At 43.9% G+C, this 12,395-nt stretch overlaps 1 protein-coding gene across 2 annotated transcripts in view; it reads right to left on the bottom strand.

Moving 5' to 3' along the window:
• Nucleotides 1-257: 257 nt before the first annotated feature.
• LOC117258277 (putative segment polarity protein dishevelled homolog DVL1P1) overlaps nt 258-12,395 on the bottom strand; it is a 29,454-nt gene continuing 17,316 nt past the window's right edge. The window contains exons 5-15 of one of the 2 annotated variants that reach the window (XM_033629016.2): nt 10,924-11,062; nt 9,526-9,619; nt 9,302-9,371; nt 9,056-9,195; nt 8,428-8,504; nt 6,491-6,558; nt 6,156-6,233; nt 5,887-6,021; nt 5,137-5,304; nt 4,805-5,020; nt 258-1,122 (exon numbers count right to left, since the gene is read on the bottom strand). In XM_033629016.2, coding sequence (XP_033484907.1) covers nt 602-1,122; nt 4,805-5,020; nt 5,137-5,304; nt 5,887-6,021; nt 6,156-6,233; nt 6,491-6,558; nt 8,428-8,504; nt 9,056-9,195; nt 9,302-9,371; nt 9,526-9,619; nt 10,924-11,062 — 1,706 coding nt within the window. In that variant the 3' untranslated portion in view covers nt 258-601. Of the gene's footprint in view, nt 1,123-4,804; nt 5,021-5,136; nt 5,305-5,886; nt 6,022-6,101; nt 6,234-6,490; nt 6,559-8,427; nt 8,505-9,055; nt 9,196-9,301; nt 9,372-9,525; nt 9,620-10,923; nt 11,063-12,395 lie in introns of both variants that reach the window. The other variant, XM_033629015.2, reaches the window with a different exon arrangement.

Raw genomic sequence — 12,395 nt, 5'->3', positions numbered from 1 at the left:
GTAAGAGCTTAAATAAGCCGGTGGCGATGCCACAGTGTAAAGGAAATGGGGCCAGAGGTTTTCTGTAACGTGCTGAATTGTATCTGTACAAACAGATATGAGTCATGAGATCAATTCCAAGTTCTAGGCCCAGAGAAATGTTCCTAAGTGCAGGCTGTAGGTGTCGGCCTGGGTCTGGGGGATTGAGATCCAGGCCCAGCCAGCTTAAAGGTCTTGCAGAACAGAAAATATCCTAGGTAGAGTACACACTCCCGAGAATGTCTGCGTGGCAGCTTTAAAGAATCACCACATCAAATACCACTCACGTTTCACAAACTGTACACGTCACGTCAATACAAAAGAGGGTTTTCAGCCACAGAGGACCCGTGCTTGTGTGTGTGAGAGAGAGGCCGCCCTCCTGTTGTGCTCTTGCTGCCTGTATTCCTTTGCTCGGACATCAGAGGGATAGACAGATAGCGGGGAGGGCGGGGGTAGGTAGGTAGGTAGGGAGAGTCAGTGTCTACATTCTGAACTTGGTCAGAGGCAAAAGATTGAGAGGGCAGAGAGAAGGGGCTCGAGGAGAACTGTTTTGTGCTCGATGAGTTCTGAAGGCACTGTCCTGTCACATGATGTCAACAAAGAACTCACAGGGATTGCCCATAGCGTGCTGGAAGGACTGGCGACTGGCGGTGAGCTCAGGAGGAACGGCCGCTAACTCTCTCCCAGGAGGGGCTCCGGGGGGCGTGCTGCTGCTGACTGAGGTCTTGGGGGCCAGACGGGCCAGACAATAAGGGGGAGGCAAGCCTGGGGGGCCGTAGGAGGAGGCATGGCTTTGCTCGCTGTGGGCGCACGAGCCCGGCCCTGGCTGGGTGAAGGGGGCGTGGCTGTAGGTGAAGGAGGGGTGGCTGTTCTGTGAGTGGGGGTGACTCCTGTGTGACTGGCTGTGACTGAGACTTGATCGGGCGTGACTGTGACTGGAGACGGCGTGGCTGTGATGGCTCATTTGGCTGGCGGACCTGTCGCCGCGCCTCCCTCCACGGACGCGGGGCTCTGATTCGCTGCATGTTGACCTTTGACCCTTCTCCTGTGGGGAGGAGCGTCTACCTTTGCCTGCGCTGGGGTTGGATCCACTGCTTCGGCTTCCTGTGGAGGAATAAAACAGACATCTTAGCTCGGCCTTCGACAGTACGTGTACACTTAACTATAATAACAGTCAGCAGCTCCAACTCAGCTATCAGCTACAGCTGATTTTGACAGAGGGTCACACATTAAACAAAACACTGTATATTAATGTTTACTGAAGCCTTCATGAGCTGCAACAGACACTACACATCACATGACATGTCATTAAGTCTCCTTTTACACAGAACACAGAAAAAAAATGCACTTTGTTTAAGGTGTGACAAAATATCTTAACACAATCTACCAAGAGTCAGCAGTCAAGGGCAAACATGATTATCTCAAAGATTTCTTCCCCAAAATTCCACCTGCAGCATTTACTATCATCTGATACTCATACAAACACCGAAACATTCACAGATTATAAGTGCAAACATGATACACCTGCATCAGGAAGACACTACCACGCAGCACATGGTAACACAGCAGATCTGTGTTAGAAACCTCTCACATTCACATTCTCAGTTTGGTTTTAAAAGTAGGTTAGTGTCTCACTGCGCACTGGTGGTGCCATACTGATAGAGGTGTACCACGCTGCTGCAAAATCACACATTCCACGCCTCCCCTTCCGCAATGAGCCCAACAGTACTGGGTAAAGTGGTGCATGATCGCCCCCTATCAGCGAGAATGATAGCACAAGCCTCGGAGTGATCATCCTGCATCATGCACCTCCCAGCACAGAACCAATGCATGCCCAGAGGTGCAGAGAGGGAGAATGGACTGTTGGGAGAGTCACACACAGGATACACACGGAAAGGACGTATGGGAGGGGCGGAGGGGACAACAAAAAACAACAAAAAAACCCTTAAAGCCACAGAATGACGTGGAGAATGTTGAGCACAGGAGAAGAGAAAGGGATAGAATAAGATGAAGAGGAGGAACGGTGAGGGCAAAAAGACAGAGAGCAGCAGAGGAGGAGAGGGGGGTTAGCAGGCTTACCGGTTCCCCCAGTGTCCTGGGACTACCTCCTCCTTCAGTCTACCGTTGCCCAGCAGAAACAGAGGGAACAACAGAATTACACACACCTCCCAGCCCAGCCCTTCACGCTCTACCTACTGTACCCTACACTACTATGCATCTGTCCCATATGGTCATAACTAGTATTACACCCATGGCTGTTGTTACTATTGTCCTTGTCTTCTGACTAAAAATAATCTAATCAAGTCATGGAGAAACTGCTCCTCAAAAATGCAAAACTTACATGCACTCAAACAAGCAGGCAGACACGTAATTACTCATGAACACTTGTTTGGAAGTAGGGATGGGAATTGAGAGCGGTTTCAAATTGTCTGATCCATCAGAATCATATGCGTTTGAGCTTATCAATTACTTATATCAATGCCGGCCTGTTTTTCAAACAGGGGGGAATTGCAAAATGTCAAACTCGTGTCTACACTGCTGAAAGCTTGCAACAAGAAAGAGTCATGGTGGAGACGTACGGTCCAAAGTTTGGCTTCATTTCATGACGAAAGAAAACAATGCTGCTCTTGTAATGACTGTAAAATGATCATTTCAAGCAAGGATGGAAACTAGATTTGTTTCGATACCGACACCAGTATCAGTAACGCCTCCGATATCCCCTAAGTGCTGGGTCGAATATCTGCAAGTATACGGGTCTATACACTGATCCAGTACCATATAATTTATCATAAACTTTACAGTAGTTTGGGGCATCGGTGGCTTAGTGGATAGAGCAGGCGCCCCATGTACAAGGTTGTTGCCGCAGCGGCCCGGGTTTGAGTCCAGCCTGTGGCCCTTTGCTGCATGTCACCCCCCCCCCCCTCTCCCCCCTTCACACTTGGCTGTCCTATCAATTAAAGGCAAAATGCCCAAAAACATATCTTTGAAAAAAAACTTTACAGTAGTTTCACACCTGGAATGGCAACTACTTAGCGAAATATTCAGTCGTCCAGATTACGGTAATCTTCAGTGCTATATCGTTGGCAACTGGACTTGCTTGAGTGTCCCAAAGACGTACCACCTCTCATTCAAGAGGGTTCTTCAGTTCTCACAGCCTCTTGAATCAGAGGTGAAACGTCTTCAAGTAACTTAAGCAAGTCTAGTTGCCGACGATATAGCACTGAACACTGGCAGGTACTGCTTTAGAGCGTCGAGGAAGGGTAGATTTCTGGTAAATAGTGTAGCATTAGGAAAATATCAGATACAGGGCAATTTCTATGGCATTCAGTCTCTGTATGTATTTGTTCACCATGCCACAATACAAGGATATCATTCATATTGCATCCACACAGTGTTAGTAGCATACAGCTGTTCATTTTTTCAGGTTTTTTAATGCAATGGTATTGGAGCGGTACTTAGATATTGGCTGAACTGCCCCTACCTCTCAGACCCTCCTAACAATGTCTTTAACTAACTAGCTTAATGTCTTTAATAACTGTCTCACGATCGAGACTGGTGGGTAAGAGAGATTGTGCCTTTGTAGTAGCTGCTCCAAAGCTTTGGTATAGCCTTCTGCTCGCAATTTAATGCTCCCCCTCCACTGACACTTTTAAGACGAATCTTAAAACGTACATGTTTTCAATGACCTTGGGGCGTCGGTAGCATAGTGGATAGTGCCGGTGCCCCATATACAGAGGCAGCGGTCGCAGGCTCGACTCCATGCATGTCACCCCCCGCCCCCCCCCCCCCAAAGGAAAAAAAAGTTTTCCATGACCTTTGGTTGTTTGTAGTGGTATTTTGTTCCTACTGTTGTTATTCTGTTTTATATTTGTGCTCATTTTATATTGCTATACATTTGTGTGTTGTTCTTTTATTTTCTACAGTACTTCGGCCAACTTTTTACATGTGCTACATAAATAAACTTGATTTGATTTGATAATCAATTCCCATCCCTATTTGGAAGTCCCTGAAGAAACACAACTACAAATTTAATTTGTGTAAAACACATCGCATGTCTTATCCTTGTCATCTCTGTCCCTCCACGTTTCAAAGGTTACAGATAAACCAACTGAAAGAGTGACAACCGGCGGAAAGCAAGACATGACGATGTCTGGATGAATCACTCAAAACAATGAAACTCAGACTGATAGATGGTAAGATGTAACTTACCATTATCTGTCTGGACTGCCTGGTTTAAAATGTAAACTACAGCCACACTATCACAGCCACGCACTTATGTGTACACACACCCCCTGTTCTCCACTCTCCCTCGATGCAGATATCAAAAACCATGCAGAAGCAACACAAAGATCACGCTCTGATTCAACATGAAAACAAAAGATCATTCGATGGAGAAGGATGGACTCGGTGTTGATCATGTCAAGCTGGCGATTTGCAATCACATGGTTGATCAGGTTTTTTTTTTCGTGTACACACCCAGTACTGCAGAGCTGTCCGCTGCATGACTCAAGATGCTCATGATTGACCTTGACAATACAGGACGTGTTTTAGAATACACATATTTGATTAATAAAAATGCAATCCAGTGTCAACTTCCTGCCTGAGAGAGGCAGGAAAGCTAGCATTAGCATGAGTCAGACACTTGCTAACACTGACGTCATATGTCAGGAATATTTAGATTAGGGATAATGCCATGTTGCATGTTGAGTCAAATTATCACATTAATTAATGAAAGCCTGATGGAAATCTCAAAGGCCCCTTTTTACCCTCCCTTTTCATTGCTCACCCTCGCTGTGCTGGCTGCCGGCGCTCCCACTGTGGAAACTGTGGCATGGGTCTGAGTATCCTGGCGGGAAGCTGGGGGGTGCGGAGGGAAAGGGAGGGTAGGGGAATGGCTGCCCGCCCAGGGGCCAGGGGTTGCTGGTGGGAGGGAGCGGTGCCAGAGTGTCCTGCTCAGAGCCTCCGCCGCTGGATCCCTCATTCAAATTGAGTGATGCCATGTCTTGTTGGAGAGAAAACAGAACCAGAGAGGGAAAGATTTAGTACAACCCTCCTATTCATTAAAAAAGCCGTACACATGGAGCTGCATCATTGATACACCAAGAGAGGTGGCTGTACTTTGGCAGAGGTCCCCGAAGGTGTAGTAGCACTGCTCGGAGAAGGTGATCTTGTTGACGGTGTGTCTCAGGTAACCATGTTTCAGCAGACTGCTAGCATACTTCCTCGCATCCCGCCGGTCCTTGAATCCTTCTACTCTGGAGTAAAGCCAGTCCACCACGTCAGCACCTGACACATCGACAAACACACACAGACATGAAGGCCCCTGCTCTAATGTGTTGAACAAATGCTATATGCACAACAGCTACACTGGGTATGTGCAGACAAGCAGCAAAATGTTGCAAAAACCACAACAAAATTGGTGTAGTTAAAGCCAAAATAATGCATGGTACTTTAAAGGCCTCAGACGTTGATTTTGCGGTTCAAGAAACAAACTAAAAACTTGCTGAGCTGCAACACAAATGCTATTTGTATTAGGGAACAATAACTGCCTCATGGAAAAGACTGGATGGATTTGAAACGAGCAAGTGTCTGATTACAGATTTAATCATCTTCAGAATGGCTGCTTTAAATTTCACATTTATAATTTAACTCTGTGCTCCTTAGAAATGGCAATTAAACATTAATTTCTGTGTTTTAAAGAGTTACTGAGGCCTCATTCCTCACGGACAGCACCACTGTTCAGAGCAGTGTGCATACAACACATGATTGTGTATTTACCGACAGTAAATCACTGTCTTAAAAACTCAAAATCTTGGTCTACATGAGATAAAGTGCTTTTAGTTCTGTGTGTGCCCACGCAGCTCCCACCAATGACAGCGTTGGCGATGGTGATCTTCAACCACATCCTGTCTCGAATCTCTAGGCCAGAGTCAGGCAGCTGCATCACCTTGACGATGGTCGCCATGTCTGTTTTACTTGCAGATAGAGGCAAGTCGTCGAACTCTGCGATGGGAGAGAAGAGAGAAAATGTTGACAGGAGGAACTTTTTCAATGTTTAAATGTTGTGAGGTTGAAATAATCACCGCAGTATGGATGCTTCATGGAGTGTGGTGGAGGTGGTGACTGGTTGCTTTTACCATAGTGTGGGTAAGGTCCTGTCAGGGCGGTGGTGTGTGAAATCCAGGCTGCTGGGTCGATGGGTCTCACCGGCTCAGCTGAACAAACAAAACAAATAAGGCAACTCTGATAAAGGTACAGGTTAAATATTTTCCAGTTTCAGTGGTCAGACAGTTAACATGCTTTTTTCTCCATTAAAGGTTTTTTGGGGGGAATTTTTTCCTTATCTGCTGTGAAGGTCCAAGGATGGAGGCATGCTGCATGCTGTGAAGCCCTCTGAGGCAAACTGTGATTCGTGATATTGGGCTTTATAAATGAAAGTGAATTAAAATTGAAGTATTAGTGTGTGTCTTACCACGAGGGATGGTGAAGTAGCTTCGTGGAGATGGGTCCCAACACTTGGCAACAGTAAGACTAATAGGACTGGAAGAGAAGCAAATAGAACATCAGTTTGAATAGAGATCTCTGAAAGACACACAGGGGCAAGTTTGCCTGAGCCAAATAATACTGCAGATTACTGTCTACAGATATCAGGTCTACACAACATACCAATACTCTACAGTTATGAATACACAAATTATTGTGTGGTGTCATTTACTGACTTGAGTCAAGTGCTCTCCATTGAAAAAGACACTGATTTAATCTCTGAGCTGATGATTGACACACTGTTGTATGTACTGTAAAAACTCACTTTAAATTCCTATAACTAGCAGGTACAAAGCCCTGACAGGAAAGGTGATTTTTTTTTTTTTTTTTTGCGGGCAATCTTGGCCATGACATAAGTTCATCTCCAACGTCCTAGATATTATCTCCTATGTACAAGATATTACGTATCTCTTATATACAGGATGTTACCTCCTACGTAGGAGATAAACTTTTAGGCTTAACTAAGCAGTTTTGAGAGTCTGAAAATGGTGCGAAAACAGCATTTAGTGCAAGATAAAAAGGGCATTGAGAGTTCAACCAAATGCAGCATAATAAGTTTTACCTTATCACTTAACTACCTACAAACATCCACTGCCAGAGAGTGACAGGGTGTCTACAAATAGAACCAAGTTAGATTCAAGACTTTTTGAGACCTTTGTAATACCACCTTATACGAAATTTAAGACAGAACTTGCAATGGAAATACACGTTTTATATATATATATATATATATATATATATACATATATATATATGTGTGTGTGTGTGTGTGTGTGTGTGTGTTTGTGTGACTAACATGTAAGTATTCTTTACAAGTAAACACACTGATGTGAGTTCAAAATGAACAGTAAGGTAAAATGACAATGATTGGGTGAGTTTAAGTTTAATGTGTTTAATGTAAAAAAAAACCCAACAAAATCTCATCACTGTCATAAATGCTATTTATTATTACAATTCTTTGGTCTGCCAGTCACTGGGTCTGTCAGGCTGGAGAAATTTTCACAGTAATGTGAGCGAGCAAGAGAGAAAAAAAAAGACTGATTCATGCTTTCTTGCATGTTACCGGTGCAACATCACCATAAAACACTGATCAGCCTATCGCCAATTTCCAATACCAGCCAACATGCCAGGTTTACACAATGATCACTGTGGCTCTGATACAATATTCAGATATAAAGCTGATGGACTGTGGGTGGATGAAATAATACATCATTAATGAGGACAATATCAATTATAGTCTCTAAAATGTGAACATAGCAGAGAGCAGAGCAGAGCTGTTGTCTGCTGCGGCTGTGTGTCCCCATTAAGAGAGACGCTGTGCACAAAGGTGTGTGTTTGAAAGCAGCAACAGCACTGACAGACTGGGATATTTAATGTCTGTGTAAAATTCCTTCCTGAAGTTTTGAGGAGTGTCTCTGCACCTTAGTGGTCAGGACCTGTTGCTTTGGAGCTTTTTCAATGTCCCCTGTGCCATCTGTACAGTAGGTTCAGTAGGGTTTGGCCAAAATTGCCCACAGAAAAAAAAATCACCTTGTCTCTCTGGGTGTCCGTAAGCACCAGACGGAGGCAGAAAAGTAGCTGATCGGAAAGTCGTTAGTCACAAAAGAGGTTTGAAAAGTCATTTAATCTAGCAACGAAGATGTGATTCTGGCAACACTGGATTAACTGAAGGGATAGGCTCATATTTTACACCCATGATTTTCCTCAATAGGCTTTTCTTTAATTCTATAAATCATCTGAATACAGCCCCCTATCTGATTAACACCTTAGTCTTAAGTCTAAGATTACACCTTACATACAGTAAGTTATGCCCTCGATGTGATCACAGCGCTCAGTCATTGGTCCGACCAAGCTGTATGTTCTTACCCAGTTTTGGATACAATCTCTCTGAGGATCCTCACGGCGTCGTCATTGCTCATGTTCTCAAAGTTTACGTCATTCACCTGGCGGGCAGAGACCACCTCGTTACATAAATACAGTGTGTTTTCATGACTGAAATATTAGTCTGAAGCTCTGCAGAGGATTCAGATATTCATGCACTTGTACTGCGCACATTAATCTCTGCAGTGCTCTTAGGCTTTCCAATGCCTGAAAATCCTAAGCTGCTTTTTATGAGACACACAGTCAAAATAATATATTGTGCATGTTGGGGCACAACGACAAATTGTAGTCAGCTGTCGTGTGTTTTATGGAGGGTGTAGTTGCAGAGGTCTGCCGCGCAGACATCAAAAGAGAGGCATTAACAGGAAGGAAAAGGAGAGGCAGAATTACAACTTTTACAAAAGAGCCTCGTAATGGAAGTGAATGCAACATTGTGGTTCGTATAGGCCACGAAACCTCATATAGAAATACATGCGTCATCCTCAGCTTTTGCGCTGTACAAACAGCAGCAGCAGAGGCGTTTCATTCATATTTTACCACGAAAAATATATGATAATGAAAACTCTGAATGTTCAGTGATACTTTGTAAAAGTGGAGGAGTATGCTTGAGTACCTGGAGAAGCATGTCTCCTGGTTCTATTCTTCCATCAGCAGCCACAGCGCCTCCTTTCATGATAGAGCCAATGTAAATGCCGCCGTCTCCCCGGTCGTTACTCTGACCAACAATACTGATACCTAAAAAGTTGTATTTCTCTGTCAGGGGGAAACCACAGAACACACAGTATTAGTAATGCATGTACATTAAAACTTAAATATCTATATTCAAATGTATATAAACAAAATTAAATGTCAGGTTTACCCATGTTGAGCGTGACGGTGATGATGTTGAGGCTCATCGTGGAGTCTGTGATACTGCTGAAGGATGAAGACTGGAAAGGCAGGAAGGAGATAAAATAAGTGAAGACCTTTAGAAATAATCAAAGTGGTATAAAGTCCATACCAGTCAGCCCTCTCATCTGTTTCTCCTGCTTAATGTCAATTTCAATTTCACCAGAGGCGGTGACGTGTCTCAGAGGTGCTCACCCGATCTATTTTGGCCACTTTGTGCCTCCGTCGGCGGCGCTTGTGTCTGCGCATCAGCTGCGAAGAAGAACTCTGTTCTGTGGAGCTACTGAGCCTGAAACAGAGAGGAATAATGAGGTGGAAAAGAAGAAAGAGGAGACAAAGAAGATGTTAAATGACCTGACATGTTAAAATAAATGAGTTTACACTGTAAACATCTGTGTAGATGTATGAGGTAAAAGAAAACACTTGCACTGAAATACAACAGCACATTACACGACAACAATTACAATAATTTATCACATCTTAGCTGAAGTTAGTGGTGCTGTTTCACCTATCCCCCACAACATCTGTTGCTTAATGTTGCCTTTTCTACACCTTGACACACACATATTCATAAAAGCAAAAATTTGCTTATGAACACAACAGGCCTGCTTTTTTTCCTTGCCTCTTCAGAAAGGTGTTTAGACCCATTTTCTGTACATGTATTCAAGATTTGTTGCTTTTACTCTAACTTAATACATTATATTTTTGAATGCCTGTGGTGTAGACTGATGTATGGGATGATGACTTTGATATTATGTTTTCTAAATTAAGATATCCATACATCCTTTATCTGTAACTGCTTATTCTGTTCAGGGTCACATGGGGGCTGGAGCCTATCCCAGCTGACATTGGGTGAGAGGCCCTGGACAGGTCACCAGACTATCACAGAGCTGACACATAGAGACAGACAATCATTCACACTCACATTCACTCCTACGGACAATTTAGAGTCACCAATTAACCTGCATGTCTTTGGACTGTGGGAGGAAGCTGGAGTACCCAGAGAAAACCTACACTGACATGGGGAGAACATGCAAACGTGTTGCTCTGGTTACTGGAACGTTAAATTGTGGTTACTGTAACTGAAGCATTCTCTGGCACAAGAATTTCCTTCGGGATAAATAAAGTTCTACCTATTAATTTTAATAATTTATCAAGCATAAATGCCAAAAATTTGCTGATTCCAGCTTCACAGCTGTGAGGGTTTTCTGCTTTTTATGTGTTTTGTGTCTTTGTAAATTGAATTTTTTGGGGGGGGGGTTTGGACTGTTGGCAAGTAAAACTGGCAATATGAATACATCCCACTGGGCTCTGGGAGACTGAGACAGGCATTTATCTCTAATTGCTGTCATTTTTTGATTCATGAATAAAAACAATCCATGAACTGATAATGAAAATAACTGATAGTTGCAGCTATATCAACAACCGATACAAAAATATATCATGTGAATGAAGACCTCAGAGAGTCTCGAGAAATTTTAAGGTGCTTCTCTTTTTGTGTAACTACTTTTTATGAACAATAGATAGTTTCTGAAACAAATAAAAAGCTACTGATGGAGCAGAAACACATTTAGATGTGAGGCTGAACGTTACCTGCTAGCATCCTCGTCTTCCTCGCTGTCAACAAATGAGCTGGACTCCAGCTCGCTGCTCATTACTGAGGCGCTGTCGTAACCCATGGCTGAGTCCCTCGCGGTGCGCTCTGATTTGGAGTGACCGTTGATACGAGGGACTGGAGAGAGAAGGAGCAGAGCAGCAGTGAGTCAGATGGGAGGCCACGGTGGTCACCGTGGGTCAGATCAGAACAAGAGGGAGCAACCAGGAGGGGAGGAGAGTCAGTGTTAGTGAGAGTGACAGAAACAACAGAGGAGCTTTCATCTCTGATACCTGTGGAAGATTTTAGCATTATTGAAAATATGAACTGAAAGCAGAACTTGGATTTCAGTCAGACAGTAGAATACAGGAGAGTGAAGAGAATAAAGCATCAACAATTACTTTGAAATAAATGAATGCAGCTGCTTGAGATTATTTAGAAATTCACTCTCAAATTCCCAGCAGTGCATGACCACCCTGTCCATCTCCATACGTACATTGCCAGTGAGGCGGTGCTGTCTCAGGGTGACAGCGGATTGGCTGGAAAGGTCTCATAAGGCGAAGAGGGCGTGGCAGCCAGCGCATTCGCCGAGAGCAAGCAAAACATTCCAGCAATGTGGTAGTTCCCATCGCTAGCTCCGCCCAGAGGGTGCGTCTATGAAAGCCGAGCTACTGCACATAAGCACTCAATCAGCAGAGGGACATGACATCCGCTGTCAGGATTCACACAACCATATTTCCTCCCACGCTCAGAAGACTGCCACGCCAGAGAGAAACACAAAAAACAAAACAAGAGTGCAGGTTCATCAGGCCAGATTGTGTCTTTGTTTTGCGCTCCGTCTGTGCTAGTTGCTCTCTAAAAAAGCCCAGCCTGAGCCTCAGACGGTCTCTGCCCACCGGCTGGCTGCTGACAGGCTTCACAGCTCATCTACAACAGAGGCAGTGAAAATAGGGAATAAGCATAAGGGTACTCTGTGAGGAGCGGCAAGACAGAAAACAAGAAGTGAGTCACTGTTTGATGAGACATGTGAAACTTTGGACAGAATGCCATCATGACCTTTTCAGAAGTTGGGACATTTTAAAGGATTAGCTAATAAATCAATTATAAAGCATTCAATGTTAAACAATTAAAATGTCTCTACTGGTGGGCTGACTTTACATACACAACATCACCATATAAAAGCTCCAAACAAGCAACAATAAACCTCTATCCTCACTGCAAAATAAGAACCCCCTTATTTAACTTTCCATAATCACACTGGAATCATAGAAAAAAAAACCCCACCGGCATAAAATTAAACTAACCACAATATGAAATGACGTGTATCATATAACGTATTTAAATGTCAAACATCACCAATGGACGTAACACAAACAAATCCCTCTCACCGCAGCCGACAGTGTGCCTTCATCCGACGCACAGAGGAACTGAGCTGAGAGTCAGGAGAAAGTATTGCCTCCTCCCTCCCTCA

This window comes from Epinephelus lanceolatus, chromosome 8 (genome assembly GCF_041903045.1).
Source record: "Epinephelus lanceolatus isolate andai-2023 chromosome 8, ASM4190304v1, whole genome shotgun sequence".
NCBI lineage: Eukaryota > Metazoa > Chordata > Actinopteri > Perciformes > Serranidae > Epinephelus > Epinephelus lanceolatus.
The sequence above is the reverse complement of the archived record's forward strand: the minus strand, read 5'-3'. Positions and strand labels throughout refer to the sequence as shown.